An 18735-nucleotide genomic window follows, 5' to 3' on the forward strand; every position below is an offset into this window, starting at 1 on the left:
CTTGTATATGATATACACTGCTGCCACTATGTGGCAGTGGTGGAGGGTGTGAATGCTTAAAGTGCTTGATGGGGTTAGAATCAAGCAGGCTGCTTTGTCCTAGATGGCGTCTGTAGTAAAAAGGTGTTCAGCATTCTAAGAGTTAATGTGAGACTGGAGAACAATACCATCCGCAATATTATGTAGAGAGTCACATGATAGCGGACTGAGCACAATAGTAGTCTAGCAGAATCCAGCATGGAGATAATACCTAGTCAGGGCTATACCTTGGCAATGTCTATAATTATGGGTTGCTAATAAATTCTTAAAGTTCAACCACACAAATCTCCAGACCCCTTAGTGTGACACCAAAACAAATCCTTACAACAGTGTCGAGCTTCTTGAGTGTTGTTGGAGCTGCAATCATCGAGGCAAGTGGAGATTGTTCCTTCACATTCCTGATTTGTGCCTTGTAGATGATGCACAGCCTGTGGGGAGTCAGGAGGTGAGTTACTCATTGCTGAATTTCCGGTCTCTGATGTGTAGTTGGAGCCAATAGCATTTATATGGCTGATCCAGTTAACTTTATGGCCAATAGATGTTCCAAGATGTTGATGGTGTGGGATTCAGCTATGGTAATTCCATTGAATGTCAAAGGGAGATGGTTAGATTATCTCTTTTTGGAGATGGTCATTGCCTGGCACTTGTATTGCACAAATGTGATTTGCTACCTATCAGTATGATGGTCCATGTGCTTCTGGAGAAAAATATCCTATATTTTTTTGTTGGGGTGATGATCCCTTTAAGAACTAGGTTTCTCTGGTAGATGATATTTGGTGAAGCCTCGTGTCCAGTAACTTGTCGTGTGACCAAATTGCCTTGGAGATAAACAGTAGTAAAGAGTCAGCAAGAAGTTAATTATGGGTTTTTAGTATTAGAACAATCTAGCTGCAGAGCAAGGAACGTCTCTTTCCAGCAGAGTTCATTTGAAAATTGGTGTGCTACTAAGAGTTTAAACCTCTTGACAATTGAAGGACTCCATTAACAGTGAGCTGAACTTCTGTGATAGCCAAGCTGAGAAGAGAGTGAGTTTTGGATGCAAGACTTCAGAGTTAAAGAATCCGAGAACCAGGTGAGTTCTGACCTGAGGTGGCTACAGTTAAGATGCCAGTAATGCCTCTTTTGAACAAGGAGTTTACAATCGTGGGATGTGGAGGAGATTTGAAGAAACAGCCTTGCTGGAAATAAGTGGAAGTCCCAAGAATTCTCAGCCCTTATCCAAATCTTTGAAACAGTACTCAGACCAAGTCGTTGGTCTTCCAATTTCTGATAAGTAGTACCACATGACGCTACCTGAGGATCTCCTGCAGCGATGTCCCGGGACCGAGACGATTGGCTTCCAACAACCACAACAGTCTTCCTTTGTGCCACGCGTGACACCAAGTATTGGAAAATTTCCTCTGATTCCCATTGACTTCGATTTTTGCTGGGGCTCCTTGATGCTACACTCGGTTAAATGTTGCCTTAATGCCAAGGAAAGTCATTTTGATCTTGCGTGTTGAGCTCAGCTCTTTTGTCCATGTTTGAATCATGGCTCTAATGTGGTCAGGAGTCCAGTGGTCCTGGTTGAATTCAAACAAATCATCCATGAACAGGGTTTTGATGAGTAAGTGCTGCTTGATAGCACTGTCAGTGACTCCCTCTATCACTTTGCTGATGATCGAGAGTAGATTGATTGATGGGACGGTAATTGGCTAGGTTGCATTTGTCCTGATTTGTGTGGACAGCACATACCTTGGCGATGCCTGCATTATCGGGTAGATTCCAATGCATGCACAGGAACAGCTTAGCTGGTATGTAACTAGTTCTGGAGCATAAGTCTTTAAAGCCAAAATGTTGTCAGAGTCCATTGCCGTTGCAGTATCTCGTACCTTCAGCCATTTTGTGATATCACATGGAGTAAATCCAGTTGGCTGAAGACTGGTAGCTGTGAACTGGGTACTTAAGGAGGAGCTGTTGCTGGATTATCCACATGGCATCTCTACCTGAAGAAATGGTTGCAAATGCTTCAGCCTTGACTTTTGCACTGACCTGCTGGGTTTCCCTCATCATTGAGCATGGGGATGTTTGTGGAACTTCTTCCTCTAGTGAGTTGAATATTCCTCTGCCATTCAAGACTGGATGTGGCAGGACTACAGAGCTTTGGTGTCATCCATTGGCTATGGGATCACTTTGCTCTTTCTATAGCAAGCTGTTTCTGCTGTTTATCACACGTGTAACCCTGTGCTGTAACTTCGCCAAGTTGGCATCTCATTTCTAGCTATGCCTGGTGCTGCTCCTAGCATGTCCTCCAACTCTTCTCATTGAACCAGGTTTGGCCCTCAGGCTTGATGGTAATGGCAGAATGAGGGATATACTGGGCCATGAAATTACAGATTGTGGCTGAATACAGTTTTGAGCTGCTAGGTCTGTTCTGATTCTATTCCAATTTAGTGCCTTAGTAGTGCCATACAACATGATTGAAGGTGTCCTTAGTGTGCAGATGGGACTTTGTTGCCGCAAGGACAGTGCAGTGGTCACTTCTACCAATATGGTCATGCACAAATGCATCTGCAACAGATAGATTGATGAAGACAAGATCAAGTAAATTTTTCTATCTCATTGGTTCTCTCAGCACTTGCCATAGGCCCAGTCTGGCAGATGTGTCCTTCAGGACTCAGCCAGTTGAGTCAGTAGTGGTGTTATGAAACCACTCTTTGTGATGGACTTTGAAACCCTCCACCCAGAGTGGATTCTGTGCCCTTTCTGCCTTCTTTGCTTCTTTCAAATGGTGTTCAACATGGAAGAGTACTGATAATCAGCTGAGGGAGAGTGATAGGTGCTAATTAGCAGGAGGTTTTTTGCCCATGTTTGACCTGACGCTATGAGACTTCCTGAGGTTTAGTGCCAATGTTGAGGACTCTCAGGACAACTGCATCCCAACTGTATACCACTGCGCTGGCACTTCTGGTTGGTGTGCCCTGCAATCTTGGGACAGGACATACTTGGGGATGGTAATGGAGGAGTCTGGGTCATTGGCTGAACATTATGATTCTGTGAGTATGACTATCTAGGCAGTTGCATGACTAGTCTGTGGGATTGATCCCCTTATTTTAGCACAAGACCCCAGGGGGAGAATTTTCCCCCTGTTGGGGGGGTTGTGTGGGGGCAGATGGGGGTGGGCACGAACCCGATTGGTGCCCCCGATCGGGGCCGCGCCGCCATTTTACATGGGTGGGCCAATTAAGGCCCACCCAGCGTGTCACGCACCTGGAAGCGCTGAGTGCACCCTCTGCGGGCGGGGGGTATTCCCTGAGTCTGGACATGCGCGCGAAAGAGTGCAGAAATCTCCTTGAGGAACCTCTGTGCCTCAGGGAGATTAGTTTAAGGTTTAAAAATTTAAATAAAGATGAGAAAATATTTTGAGACATGCCCCCTCGTGTGACAGTGTCACATGAGCTGGGACATGTCAAGGAACATTAATGAGAAAATTTATTTAATTTAAAAAGCCTTCATGAAACCTCATCCCGCCCGTGGATGAGGTTCCATGAAAAATGCAAAGGCCGCCTGGGCTCTTCTCCTGCCCGCCAACCTTAAGGTTGGACGGCCAGCACAGTTAGTAACTTTAATTGATATTTAAATGGCCTTAATAGGCCTAACTGAAAATCTAAATGATGCGCGGTGATGTTGGGATGCCAGCCCGATGTCACGGTGTGCCATTTTATGCGCCAGCAAGCAGGCCCCGCCCCCACTTGCTGACCCGAAAATTCTGCCCCAGGTGTTAGCAAGGAGGATTTTGCAGGGTCAACTGGGCAGCTTGTGCTTTTGCCCTTTCTGGCCTCTAGTCCAATGTGACTTCTCTGTAGTAGTTTTATACAACTGAACGGTTTGCTGGACTATTTCAGAGGCCAGTTAAGAGTCAACCACATTGCTGTGGATCTGGAGTCAATTGTAGGCCAGGCTAAGTAAGGACGGCTGACTTTTTTTTCCTTAAACAATATCAATGCTGAGTCAAGGACTATTTTGTGTTATGAACTGGAAGCCATCAATAAGAAGTGGGCTAAACACAGCACTTTCAGTTGAGCATTCTGGTTGGTATTGTAACCTATGCTCAGATGTGAAAGGCTAATATGTCACACAATATGAAGTTCCAGGATTTTGATCCAGTGACAGTGACAGAACAGCAATAACCTTCTAAGTCTGGGTGTTGTGATTTGGAGGGGAACTTGCAAGGTGGTGGTGTTCCCATGAGCCTGCTGCCCTTGTCCTTCTAGATGACAGTGGATGTTGAAGGAAGCTTGGCGAGTTACTAGAGTGAATTTTGCAGATATTTGCTTCAAATAGTGCTCAACGCCTGAAGGCCAGTGATCAAAACATTATTTTGATGCACTGGCTGGTCTATAAGTCTCTCTAATGAGTTAATGAATTCCCTGAGAGGTGTTCTTGGTGCAATCACTTATTCAAGGTAATGTTTTTGTTCAAAATTTTTCTTGGATATTGCCACTGGGGATGGCATTGGTCTTTGCACGAACCTTGCTATACTTCTGAGATCATCTTAATGTCTCTATTTAAGGCCTAATTTTGATCCCTGCAGAAATATCTGCTTCTCCATAGCCCCAACACATCTATTTAATGAGTTAGCGGATTGCACAATTTAGGGTAAATTCAATGCCATTATGACTTGGAATATACCTTCTCCCCCTCAGTGGCAGTGGCACAGTGCCATTAGAATTTCAGCTGCTAAATATTACTAAAACGCAGCATTAGTAATTCCGGCAGCTTTATCAGTCACTCAATGTGGTGCCACATTAGCAGTTGAGACCCTCGTGCCAAAATCTCAATTCTGTATGCCTTTATAACAATGTTGATAATAGTTATTTGGTAATATAGAACTTGAGTATTGCTGAAAAATGGACATGTCGCACCTTTTCATCTTGCATTCATCAGGACACTTTGCAAGAATACCAATATAAGGAGATAAAACAATTTATACTGTATGTGAAGAGAATGTTGGTTGATTGATTGGCAAGCGGCGTGGCCAAGGAGAATGCACCAGTGATGGTGACTGACCATTAACTGCCAAGCATTGTTCAAAATTTAAACCAAACAGCTAGACTCTGATTGGTCAAGGCATTGCCCTGAGCAAAGAGTCAGTGAACGGCTGTAGTTCATTTTGTTTAGCTGAAACAGGCACAATGTGCGCACATGTTCTTTCTCTCAGTGTGCTAGGAATTACGCTGACAACGAATTTAAGATTGTCAGCCAGACTCGCAATGTGGCACATTTACGCGTACTGGAAGCTACGTATATTAATACACAGGGCCCTGTTCTTTGCATACAGAAAGAACATATACACATATTGCGCCTGTTTCAGCTAAACAAAATAAGTGACAGCCATTCGCTGACTCATTCTTCAGAGCAATGCCTTGACCAATCAAGGTCAAGCAGCCTGGTTTAAGTTTTAAACCATGTTTGGCAGTTAACTGTCAGTCACCATCACTGGTGCATTCTCCATGGAAATGCCACTTGCCAACCAATCAGCACTCTCTTTACATACAGTATAATTTGTTGTTTTCCCCCTTATTCTTGCGAAGTGTCCTGATGAGTCCAATACAAAAAGTTTTGACATGTCTCTTTTTTCAGCAATATTGATAATATTAAGTTCCCTATTGTTTGGGTCAGCCAGAAATACCATTTAAAATAAGAAATGCTTGATTTAAAAGAGAAAATACTTGCCAAATATGGCCACAAATAAAGTTTTACAGATGGTTTTAATGACAACTAAGCTTGTTTTAACAAGTTGTAGACTGCAAGTTTCTGTTGGTGATGCTATTATATGGTACTTAATGAACTCGTATCAAGTTCCTCTGGTATTTTATTGGAAGCAACCTTTTTTAAAATAAATGCTGATATTTAAATATAAGGAAATCGGAGGAATTTGAATTGAGTATAGTAGGTGAGATTATATTGCAGACACTGTGTTAATTATGTGGCAATTTTTTTTGCTTCTGTTATGTCTCCAACAGCATCGCAGATTGACCCCAATGAAATTCAAGAGGTGTTTCAAGAACTTACAGCAAACATCTTCCGCATTAACACAAATGGTGAGTTTCCCTTTCGTGCCCATATGTATTACTTGACCATGGTGGTGGCTGTGTCATTCTGGTCTGATGGTTGATTAAGAAAATAGACAAATGACAGTTGGAGGCCTTGTGAAGTTCATTGGCCCTCCTGAATCAACTTCAGGAAATCCTTAAAAATGGGTGACCGGCAAATCCCCCAATCCCTGCAAATCCAGATAAGGCTAATTATTTATGTAAATTAAGCCCTACACCTGTTGTACAACCCCAATCACAACTTCCAAACAGAAATGATCAGAGGATGCATGACACAAACCAGTCCTGTTTCTTCAGCCGTGAAGAGACCTTAAAGGAATTACTGAAATTCTATCCCTAGCGGTAAGATTTTGTGGGAAAAGGAGGGTTAGGAGTGCTCCTCTAGGCCTCATTAAAATTCCTTATTTTATTGCTAGCATGTTCTTATAGCCCCTCCTCCAACATCTGCTCCCCTCCTCCCCCACCCCAAATAAAGCCTCTATAGCCGGCTAATTTTCAGCCTCGAAGAAACTGATGAGCTGCAGTGAGCAGCTTGGCACCTGCTGTGCCTCCACAAGTTACCGATGCTTGAATGTGAATCTGGTTCAGGCCTCCTGACGGTGGCGTTCGGGTTGTTACCACTGGCATATTACCGATATTGTGCCAGTGCTGCATTAAACTGAACGTTTCTCCCATTGATTTTCAGTTTTTCTTATGTTTCCTTTTATTTTCTGCCCTATTGGGTGTCCTTAAACTATGGGCTTTGTCCCTTCATCTAGGGTTCTCAATTCAAAATGAACATTACCAAGGAAAAAGATGCTACATATGCCATCATGAAAGAGGAGGCAGTTGATACGCTGGGTGGGCTAATTATTGATAAAGAGGCTGGCTGTCCTTAAAGTTGATAAGTCACCAAGATCAGATGAGATGCTTCCAAGGGTATTGAGGCAAATAAGGGAGGAAATTGCTGAGGTCCTGCCCATAATCTTTCAGTCCTTTTCTAGATACAAGGGTGGTGCCAGGGAACTGGAGAATTGCAAAGTTTACACCCTCGTTCAAAAACAACTCCAAGCTAGTCAGTTTAACCTTGGTGATGGAAAAGCTTTTGGAAACAATCATTTGGCACAAAAATAACAGTCACTTGGACAAATATGGATTAATTGAGAAAAGCTAACATGGGTTTGTTAAAGGCAAATAGTGTTTAACTAACTTTCTTCTGTTGATGAGGTAATTGAGAAGGTTAATGGGTAATGCAGTTGATGTGGTGTATATGGACTTCCAAAAGGTATTTGACAAAGTGCCACATAACAGGTTTGTCAGCAAATTTAAAGCCTGCGGGATAAAAGGAAGAGAGAATGGTAGCATGGATACAATCTTGACCGAGTGACAGGAAACAGAGTAGTGGCAGAAGTTGTTTTTTGGACTAAAGGAGGGCATACAGTGGGATTCCCCAGGGACTGGTACTTGGACCACTGCTTTTCTTGATCTATATTAAGGTCTTTGACTTGGGGTGTCAAGGGCATAATTTTTTGAGGATGGTACCAAACTTGGAAGTATTGTGAACTGTGATGAGAACAGTGATAATCTTCAAAATGGGCATAGATAGACTGGCGAAATGGACAGACATTTGGCAAATTAAATTTCGTGCAGAGAAATGTGAAGAGACACATTCCAGTGGAAAGAATGGGGAGAGGCTATATACAATTAATGATACAATTCTAAAGGGGTTCAAGAACAGAGAGATTTGGGGATATATGTGCATAAATTGTTGATGGTGGCAGGGGAGAAAGTGGTTAATAAGGCATACAGGATTTTGGACTTTATTGAATAGGGGCCATAGAATACAAAAGCAAGGAGGTTGTGGTGAACCTTCAGAAAACACTGATGTAGCCTCAACTGGATTATTGTGTCCAATTCTGGGAAGCACACTTTAGGAAGGATGTGAAGGCCGGTGCAGAAAATGTTTATGAGAATGATTCCAAGGTTGAAGGACTTCAGTAATGTGGATATAATAGACTAACAAAACTGGCATTGTTCTTCAAAAAGAGAAGATTGAGAGGATATTTCAGATTGTTCAAAATCAAGAGGATTCGGACAGAGTAGGTAAAGAGAAACTGTTCCCATTGTCAGAAGAGTTGAGAAGCAGAGGACACCAATTTAAGTTATATGGTAAAAAAAATCAAAGGAGACATGAAGAAAAATGTTTTTAGGATCTGGATGTACTGCCTGAGAGTATGTTGGAGGCAGATTCAATCATAGCCTTCAAAAAGGAATTGGATAATTACCTGAAGATTAAAAAAAATGCAGGGCTAGCAGGAAAGTGCGGAGGAGTGGAACTTGCTGAGTTGCTGTTGCAAAAAGTGAGCAGGAACATGGTGGGCTGAATGGTCTTCTTCTGTGCTATAACTATTCTATGATTTAAATAACTCTCCATCAATTGCCCCAACTGTACCAATCTCCATTTCCAGTTATCATTGTGTGTAGAAGAGCTGAACTAGTAAGTAGATATGAATGTTGTAGCAAATTACTTTATTAGTGCCAAGTAAGACCGCTACGAACCACTGTCTCCCACTCCGTTTGATAGTTATTTTTTGTGCTGTTTGTGAGGTTCCAATGGTAAATGTGACATGAAAATTGTTCCGGGCATACAGAAAAAGTAATTGGTGGACTCATCGTTATTGCAAATGTCAATATTCCAGCCTGTACCAAAAATGTTTTCAGTTTGTGTTTTAAATTTAGCTTTAAATGTTTACAACTATTTATTCCAGGTATGTCACTGTGTGGCTTAATTGTCATTTTTAAAATATTTACTGGACATTTAAGATTATATATATATACAATTAAAGACTTGGGTGCAGTTTTTAAAAAAAACTATTTTAGAATTCAGTCAGTGTGGAACTGACAGAAAACTGTTTTTTAGATCACAAAATGGCTGAATGGACATATTATTCCAGGGACACACTTTTTGGGAGGAGTACAGAGCTGAATTGACAAGGTTGCTTTTCGTGCTTCCACCAGTGTTATAGCAGTTCCCACACAATTTCTTTTGAATGTTTGACAAAAGCACAGTATCTGCAATGGAGGGAAGGTAATTACTTCTGGTACTGTCGTCTATGAAGTGATGTGGGGGAGGTGATGCATCACTGTAGACTGGAAATGTTTAAATTGGTTGGGTGCCACTGTAAATTGCCCTGTACCTCAGGTGTCCTTTTACTTTCACGGGTCTCTTAGCCATGTAATGGGTAGCGGATTAAATCAGAGCCATTTTTGCTGCTGTTTAGAATTTAAGGCCCTCACAATTGCAAAAAGAAGCTGCATTGGCCAGCGTAAAATTAAACCTTTAAGCTTGCTCTGTGGGAAGATTAAAAAAGCGAGCAAGATTGAAAGGGTTCTTGACATTTTGCGGACTAGGATCTAACTATTAAAAATGTTATAAAATAAGTCAGTTAGCTTCCAAAGGCGAATAATGGGAGTATTCCGTTTGAAATATTAGCTTGGATTTTTCTTTCAATTCTGAATAAACAATACAACTATAATACAAACTTTTGTTTATTTACAGATGCTGACTGAAATTTGTGTACACTTTGTGTTTCAAATTGGTAGCATTGAGAGTTTTTGTGCTTTCCATCTCCCTGAAGGACTTGCTTTGCATTTAAAGCGTTCTGTGTTTTTTGCATTTTTCTTTTTTATTGCAAAACTATGTTAATCTTCGTGATGCATTAATTAAGTCGCATCTGATTCCGGCTGCTGTGTAAATGCACTGGCAGCCTCTAGTGACAGATAAAGTGAAGTACTGCATTATTCCTCTTATTTTGTGTTAGGGTTGATCTCACAAGAGGGCAGGTTCAGGAATTGAGGCAAGTAGAATTTCCAATTCCCACTTTACAGATTTAGCACATTATTAATTATAAATGAGAGGCAGGGGTACGACCCATTTTGCAGGACACTAGCGAAGGTTAAAAAAAAAAATTAAATCAAGCAGTGATGCTAAACTTAATGGGGTGCGTGGGAAGGGATGGATTTTCAACTGCTAGCTTTATGTTTTCGCCACTTCAATAATAGACAACTGGCAGAGTAAAATCTGGTGGGGCCATTGGAAAACATTTTCCTCATGATACCGATTTCAGACAAGCCAGCACCCCCACCCAAAAACAAGCAAGAGACTGTTTAAATACAGAAAATGCTGGAAATACACAGTAGGTCGGGCAGCACCCGTGGCGAGAAAAACAGAGCTAGTGTTTCAGGTCATAGCAGATCAGAACTCCAGTTCTGATGAAAGGTCATCGAACTGAAACGTTGGGCTGGATTTTCCCCTTCCTGTTGGGAACTGCGAGTCCGGTCATTTCCGAACGTTGTGTTCCCGACTTCTGAATGTCCGTCCGAAATTTTTGTTTTCCTGAGTCGGGGGTGAGCTGCTACCTCCTGATGAAGGCTCAAGGTGGGAATGAAGGCAGGCAGCTACTGAGGAGGGCAGGTTAGAAGGCCTGCCTCTGTTCACTGGGACATTGGCTCAGTTCTCTACATGGCTGTTAGGCCCCTTACTTCTCATCCCTCTCAACACCGCACCCACCCCATGCATCCTCCATGCCACTCTGCTCACAGTATCCACTGTGTATAGAATTCATGCATTATATAACATCTGCATTCAAATTCCTCTGAAAAAAGTCCCTCTTGGAAATTCAGCAAACTGTCAATCAAATATACAGCAATTAGCACTTCCCTCAAAAACACTCTTTGTTCTCAAGTGCTCATTAATCTGTCAAAATAAACAGCCATTCAAAAGCCTATTCAAGACATTTAATTCTATGGTTTGCTAATACACCTGTAAATCAGATAAAGCTTCAAGTCCCTCTACAGCTGTGTAAATAACTCTTGCTCAGCTATGTGGAGTTGAAAGCTCAGCCATGCATTCTTAATGGGATTGCATTATACAGCTAAATAAACATATCCGACTGAGCTCAATACAATAGATTCTTTGAAGTTGCCTGACCAGATGTCCAAGCATATCCTCCATTTTTTTTTCAAAGGCTCATTGAAGTTTCAATCAGAGAAGTCTGTCAACTGTTCAGATTTTCTGAAGTTTGAAAAGATCGTTGTATTTCAACTATTGTAAAATTCAAACCAGAGTGTCTTAAGGATCCATTTTAATCCAATGTTCAATACTGTTGAATGCAGAAAAGGGCTTTATTCATTGGATAAAGTACTCTGATGAATGTAAATACTTACACAGTGCTGGTCAGTTAAATGGTCTTTTATCTTTTAAGGACATAAGAACATAAGAACTAGGAGCAGGAGTAGGCAATTCAGCCCCTCAAGCCTACCCCGCCATTCATTACGATCATGGCTGATCTCATTTCGCCCTCAACTCCAACTTCCCACCCTCTCCCCATAGCCTTTCAACCCATTACTAATTAAAAATATGTCTATCTCCTCAAATTTATTCAGCGTCCCGGCATCCAATGCACTCTGAGGTTGTGCATTCCACAGATTCACGACCCTTTGAGAAAAGTAATTCCTCCTCATCTCTGATTTAAATCCACCACCCCTTCGCCTAAAACTATGGGCTCTCATTCTAGAATGCCCCAGAAGGGGAAACGTCCACTCCATGTCTACTTTGTCTATCTTATATACCTCAATTAGATCTTCTCTCATCCTTCCAAACTCTAGTAAGTATAAGCCTAAACTGCTCAATCTCCCCTCATAAGACAAGCCCCGCATCTCTGGAATCAATCTAGTGAACCTCCTCTGAACCGCCTCCAGTGCAACTACATCATTACTCAAGTAAGAGGACCAATTCATGCACGAGGACATCCAGATCCCTCTGCACTGAAGCATGGACAGAGCTCCATGATCAATCACTGCATTTAAAACATACTTAAGTCATCGAACACCATCGCGTTATAACACTTGAACTTGGCAAGAGCTTTTAAACTTACCTGTCAAAAATTTCCCAATCCCACAGCAGGTTTCCCCCAAGGTTCACAAATCGACTTACCTGACGTGGATCACACAGGCTTCAGCAACTCTGTCTCAATGAAAATACCAAAATCAGGGAAAGTTGCACTTGCAACAGGCATTTAAATGCCGACCTTGATGTCATTTTACACCAGCATCTGACCACAACATGCTACATTTCCCACCTCAGGGAAAATGGTGTCCGCCATGAATGGTCTGACAAGTTTACAATTCAAGCCCCACAGCCCCCCCATTTTGGATGTCTCATTGAGGGTTTGCTCAGCATCAGCAGGGTAAAATTCGGCCCGTTAACTCTGCTTCTCTTTCCACGTAGGCTGCTTGACCTACTGAGCATTTCCAGCATTTTCTGTTTTTAATTTCAGATTCCCAGCATCTGCAGTACTTTCTTTTTGGGCAGGAAGCTGTTTAAAAAGACACATTGGAGTCCAACCCCTGCCGTAGGACTCTTTGCAATTTTTAGGGAGATATTGGAAGGATTATGTCGAGTGCACTATAATCCAATTTTTGCACGTGTTGAATGTCCTAACTAGCAATCATTAAATGGACTACTGGAGGCCCCTCAAAGAAGCTAATTATTTTCTTATAGACAGGAGGGAGTTTAATTTAAAACAGCCCTGATTTCTCCTCTCACCACCTGTCCGTAAGCAGAAATGTCTTTTTGACTTTTGATTCCTTCCTATTAAAAGTGGTGGTGTATTTTCCATAACCCCTCAGTTTTGGAGTGATCCAATCCTCTAGTTATAACCCCACAGCAAACTCGAGATAGGGTAAAATCAAAGGGTTAGTTTATTTTAACACACACACAAAACGCAAGAATCCCTATGTAACCCCCCGGTACATTCATACAATAAAAGAGGGATAAGGGAAAGAAAGAGCTACAGGAGAAAGACCACTGAGAAAATAAGAATTATTGTTTCATGTGAGCCCAGAGTCCGGAATCAAATTTGTATGGTGGATTCTTTCAGAGTCAGCCGGTTGAAGACTGATGCTGGATAATTCACTTTTCCAGCAGATTTGACTTCCACAATGAGATGGGCCTGAAGGGATGAATTAGTCTTGTAGGCGCTGGTACAGAAGTTCTTGTAGAAACACTGTAGGCGAGGGCCAGACAATTTAAACCTGGACAGAGCTCTGGTCCTGCTGCCGATTGGGTTAATGGAAGGTGGCCTCTTTCTCCTCCATAAGGCAATATTACAGGTTCTAGCGGGGGAGTGGTTCATGTGACTAACTCCCACTTCTTCCCCTTGGTTTGGACAAAGGATGTATATTCCTGGTCTCGATTCTTGAGATGGTTAATGTTTGATCCATTAATAAGGTCAACAGAGGTTCCAGACTCCTGTGTCCTCGCAGGCAGATCATCCCCGTTGGCCAGAGCTTGGCATTAGAAATGTAAATGGTCTTTGTACAACTCCTTGGGATTTGATCTTGGTAATCACAATGGGTATTAACGCCTATTTACAGATAAGGAGATCGTTCCTGTTTCTGAGACCAGAATTTCCTTTAGCTTGAGCCATAGCCAGTCCTGACCTGAGTCATTTCAAAGCCTTTGGCCAGTTTAAAAAAAAAAAATTATTTTATAGATTAGCCAGGATAAATATAGAGTGAGGTTTTAGCCCCCAACATTTTTTAAAAATGTTTTTAACCTCTTCAACAACAACTATTTGCATCTATGTAACACCTTTAAAATAGTAAAACATTCCAAGGTGCTTTAGAGTAGTTTTATCAAATAAAAATTGGCACCGTGCCACATCATGAGATGTTGGGATAGGTCACCAAAAGCTTTTACAAAAAGGTAGGGATTCTGGAGAGTCTTAAAGGAAGAGAGCAAGGTAGAAGAATGGAGAGATTTGGAGGGAATTCCAGAGTTTAGGGCCTAGGTAACTGGAAATAGGGCCATCACTAGCGAAATGTGAACACAGCTATTGGAGCTGACGGCATGTTCAAGGGCTTTAGAGGTGAAATAGAAGTTGGAGTTGTGGCATAGGTTTGCATGGCCAGAGGGGTCAAGAGTGGCTTTTTTTAGAGGGAGGAGGGCAAATTTGAAGGGGAGAGGGAACAGTACCTGAGGAGAAAGTACCGTTGACAATATTAGCTAACACTGGAACCAGGAAGGGAAGCTGGATGGTCAACAGTTTTGTTGGAATAGAGAAACAAGAGAAAGCTGTGAGTTCAGCGCCAATGCAAGGGGTGTCTAAGAGGAAGTTTAGCTCAGTGTGCTGAGGGAAGTGGCAGATGCAGCTAAATGGATACTTTCAATCTTAGTGACAAAGAAGTCCAGGAACCCCTTGCAATTGTTGGAGATAAGGTTGGAGGGGAGGAGAGAGGAATTTAAGAAGGTGGGTTGAGTTGAGAAAGGAAGCTGAGGGGGTTATCTTGGCAATGCAATCCAGCATATTCCTGAAATAGGGCAATTGTGGCAAAGGAGAGCAGGACTCCAATAGCACTTCATGTGGTTCAGCCAGATCTGACGATGGATGGCTAAGCCAGTTGTCTGTGGTAAAACATTCAAGTCTGTGTCCCCTAGACTTAAGGGACTGTAAATGATGGCCATTCCAGGGGAGAAAACGGGATGAAAGAAGAGTAAAAGTTTTATTGGGAACTAGGTCATTATAGGTGGAAGTGGGAGTGTGATTGAGCAGATTGGTAGTCTGGAAGTTTCCGGGCCCGGCACGGCGGATCCTGTCACAGCAGATGCGACAGAGCCAGCCAAAGGTCCAATGACTTCGGCGGGGCTGCAAGACCCCGCCAGAGGGTGGGCCTGGGAAATCATGGTGAATGGAGGGTCATTCTGTCCCCTGACAGACTCTAGCCATCCCTGAAGCTGGCCAATTATTCCCCGTACCAAACTGGTGAGTTGCAGCAGAATTGCCATTTGCAGCCATGGCTCTCATCGGTAAATTCTAAACAAGGCCCGCGTATGAAAGCATCCTTCTGAATGCGGCCTTGACCGACCATAAGTGGGTACCACCAATATCGCACCTCTTTTGGGCTAAATGTGAATATCTCCCTATTGATTAGTAGAAAAAGAGTGAAGATTATAAATGGTTCCTTATTTTTGAGGACTTGGGAAAAATGAGGAGAGAACAGTGAAAAGAGAAAGAATTTCAACACTGTAAGGAGGGAAGAGGAAAAACATGTACCATTATATATGTTGACAATTGGGAAGAAGGGAACAAAGTGGTAGCATATTTATTTAACATTTGTAATTGAATATGCTTTCTTGCCTGCCCACCTCCATTCTCTTTTACTTTGTGACATCTGCTTAGACATCTTTGAAGAGAGCAAACACAACACAATTAAATCCAGTTGTAATATGGGATTCAAAAATTCCCAAGATGAGGAGTTAGGTGTATAGCTTTAAAATGATGGCTTCAAAGAATAAGCAAATAAGTTTAAAGTTGATTGTGGGAGAGTGCTCAAAAATGTAGAGGAAAATTGGACCATCTTTAATGTTGAGCATTGAATACATACTGACAAGCTCAGGCTAAACAAATGTGAATCTAAATGGAAAATTACATAAATCATAAAGTAAAATACAGAGAATAAGGAAAATGATTCACTTGGATTGATAAAGAATAGGTAGAAACATAGAATCATAAACATTGAAGGAGGCCATTTAGCCCATTGTGTCTATGCCGGCTGACAAGTAACCATCCAGCCTAATCCTACTTTCCAGCTTTTGTTCTATGGCCTTGTATGGCACTTCAAGCGCATGTCCAATTTCTTTTTAAATGTTATGAGGGTTTTTGCCTTTACCTTCCTTTCAGGCAGTGAGTTTCAGATACCCATCACCCTCTGGGTGAAAAAAAAATCGCCCCTCGAATCTCTTCTAAACTTTTGTGTCGGTGCAGACTCAATGGGCCGAGGGGCCTCTTCTGAACTGTGATTCTGTGATACCTGAAATCTGTGTCCCTGGTTATGGGATGCCTCAACCTAGGGGCATAGGGGTTTCCTATCCATTCTATCTAGAGCCTTCATAACTTAATACACGTCAATTAAATCTCCCCTTAGCCTCCTTTGTTTCGAAGAAAAAGAAACCCTAGCCTATCTAATCTTTTCTCATAACTAAAATTCTCTTGACCAGGCAACATCCTCATCTAGGATTCCGATTGTAGGGGGAGTGAGCCCCTTGGTGGTCAAGAGGAACATGATTCTGAGGGGAGGGTCAGATGATGGTCTCGGAGATCCTAATCAGGGGAGTTGTACCCGTGGTGGTGCATTGGGGCATGGTGGGGCTTCTGATGGTGGTCTGGCACGGCCCGATTGTAGGGTGGGATGGGGTGGCGGATGGGTGAGTGGATTCATGGTGATCTAGATGGGGTCCCATAGTGGGCTGCTGAGGTCTGATAGCGATTGGTGGGAGAAGACAGATTGTGCAGGGCACCATGGGGTAGATTGTTGGCTGTTAATACTCCTGACCCACAAGCTCTTGTATAAAGGAACATACCTCATCGATTCACTTTCTTGAAGCTGCCAAATTTCCTGAGACCCAGGAAACCCAATAATGACTCTTAAAACAAAGATGAATCACAGAATCTTTACAGTGTAGAAGGAGGCCATTCGGCCCATTGGCTCTGCACTGGCTCGCTGAAAGAGCATTCTACCTAATCCCACTCCCCTGCTTTATTCCCGTAACCTTGCACATTCTTCCTTGTCAGATAGCAATCCAATAACCTTTTGAACACCTTGATCGAACCTGTCTCCACCACCCTTTCAGGAAGTTCGGTGGTTCCAGATACTGAAGCTCCATGTCCAAATGCAGCAAGACCTGGACAATATCCAGGTTTGGGCTGACAAGTGGCAAGTAATATTCACGCCACATAAATGTCAGGCAATGACCATCTCCAACAAGACAGGATCCAACCATCCCCCCTTGATGCTCAATGGCATTACCATTGCTGAATCCCCCACTATCAACATCCTGGGGGTTATCATTGAACAGAAATTGAACTGGACTATCCACATAAATACTGTAGCTAATGAACATGGACTGCTTCAGTATCCGAGGGGTTGCGAATGGTGCTGAACATCGTGTAATCTTCAGCAACCATTCACACTTCTGACATGATGAGAGGAAAGTCATTGATGAAGCGGCTGAGGATGGTTGGGCCAAAGGCACTACCCTGAGGAACTCCTGCGGTGATGTCCTGGAGCTGAGATGACTGACCTCTAACAACCACAACCATCTTCCTTTGTGCTAGGTATGACTCCAACCAGCAGAGAGTTTCCCCCCTGATTCCCATTGACTCCAGTTTTGCCAGGGCGCCTTGATGCCGCACTGTCAAATGCAGCCTTGATATAAAGGGCAGTCACTCTCTACCCCAGTACTGGTGCCAGTGTTCCATGGACTGAAACCTATTCTTCCCACACCAATCTTTGAGCCTCGCATTTAACTCCTTGACTTTATTTACCTTATGCCAGTTTGCCCGTGGCTCAGGTGGTAGCACCAAGATTATTGCCTTGGAGGTTCTGCTTTTTAATTTAGCTCTTAATGGTTCAAATTCTTTCAGCATAACCTCTTTTCTAGTCCTATCAATGTCCTTGGTACCAATGTGGAAGACGACAACTGGATCCCTCCCCTCCCACTCCCAAGTTCCTTCCTAGCCCTGAGGAGACGTCCTTAACCCTGGCACCGGGCAGGAAACACAGCCTTCGGGACTTGCTCACGGCTGCAGAGAACAGTATCTATCCCCCTAATTATACTGTTCCCTACCGCTGCTACGTTCCTATTTCCTACCTTTCACGGCTTGAATGGCTCCCTGTGTGCCGTGGTCAGTTCACTCACCCTCGCTGCAGTCCCCGCTCTCATCCACACAGCTTGAGAGAACCTCATAACTGTTGTACAGTTGCAGGTGCCGAGGTTCCTCAAACACTACCCCCCCCACCCCCCCCCCCCCCCCCCAACCGTGTCCCCATTCCTGCTTCATCTGTAGTCACACTCTCTTGTCCCTGATCACAGACCAAATTTGAATTACCTAATCTGAGGGGTGTGACTGCCTTCTGGAATAAAGTGTCCAGGTAACTTTCCCCCTTCCTGATGTGGTGCAATTTCTGCAGCTTGGACTCCAGCTCCTTAACTTGGATCCAAAGTTCCTTGAACTGCAAACACTTGGTACAGATGTGTTCACTCTGAATCAGCAGCAGCTCCCACATCACCCATTCTGCTATCGCATTTTAATTAATTAATTACTCTAGTATCCCTGCTCTTTACACTTGAAGAATCCCTCGCTCTTCACACTTTATTGTAATTTTTTTTACGCCAGTATCGCTCTTGTACTTGACAAGCTATTTTTAAGAAAAGGAGAAAAACTCACTAGAGACCTAAACACAAAGTAAAGACTTTTCTTTTACTTTAAAACCTAGAAATACTCACCAATCCTACTCACCAATCAGCTGCTGTCCGCGCTCTTTTCCCTCTTGTGCTCTTTAGTGGCTTCTTGTCTCTCTCTCTCTCTCCCCGATCTTTAATGGCCTCTCGCCTCTCTCTCTCCTAGCTCTTTCATTTTGAGAAATTTAATTTAAAATTGAGCCAAACTGGAATGTTCATCCATTTTCAATTTTCAACCCTTGCCTCCCATCCTCTACCTTCTGCGGTTAGCAAAATTACTTTTGGTTATCAAATTGGAATTGCAAAATCTCTTGCTTT

The 18735-nt window shown here is 42.8% G+C and overlaps 1 protein-coding gene across 2 annotated transcripts in view; it reads left to right on the forward strand.

The window, feature by feature from the left end:
• tsnare1 (T-SNARE Domain Containing 1) overlaps positions 1–18735 on the forward strand; it is an 875956-nt gene that overhangs the window by 358517 nt on the left and 498704 nt on the right. For both annotated transcript variants that reach the window (XM_078540971.1, XM_078540972.1), the window contains exon 3: positions 6045–6122. In XM_078540971.1, the coding sequence (XP_078397097.1) occupies positions 6045–6122 (78 nt within the window). The remainder of the gene's footprint in view (positions 1–6044; positions 6123–18735) is intronic.

Source organism: Cetorhinus maximus, chromosome 4 (assembly GCF_964194155.1).
Source record: "Cetorhinus maximus chromosome 4, sCetMax3.hap1.1, whole genome shotgun sequence".
NCBI classification, from domain to species: Eukaryota; Metazoa; Chordata; class Chondrichthyes; order Lamniformes; family Cetorhinidae; genus Cetorhinus; species Cetorhinus maximus.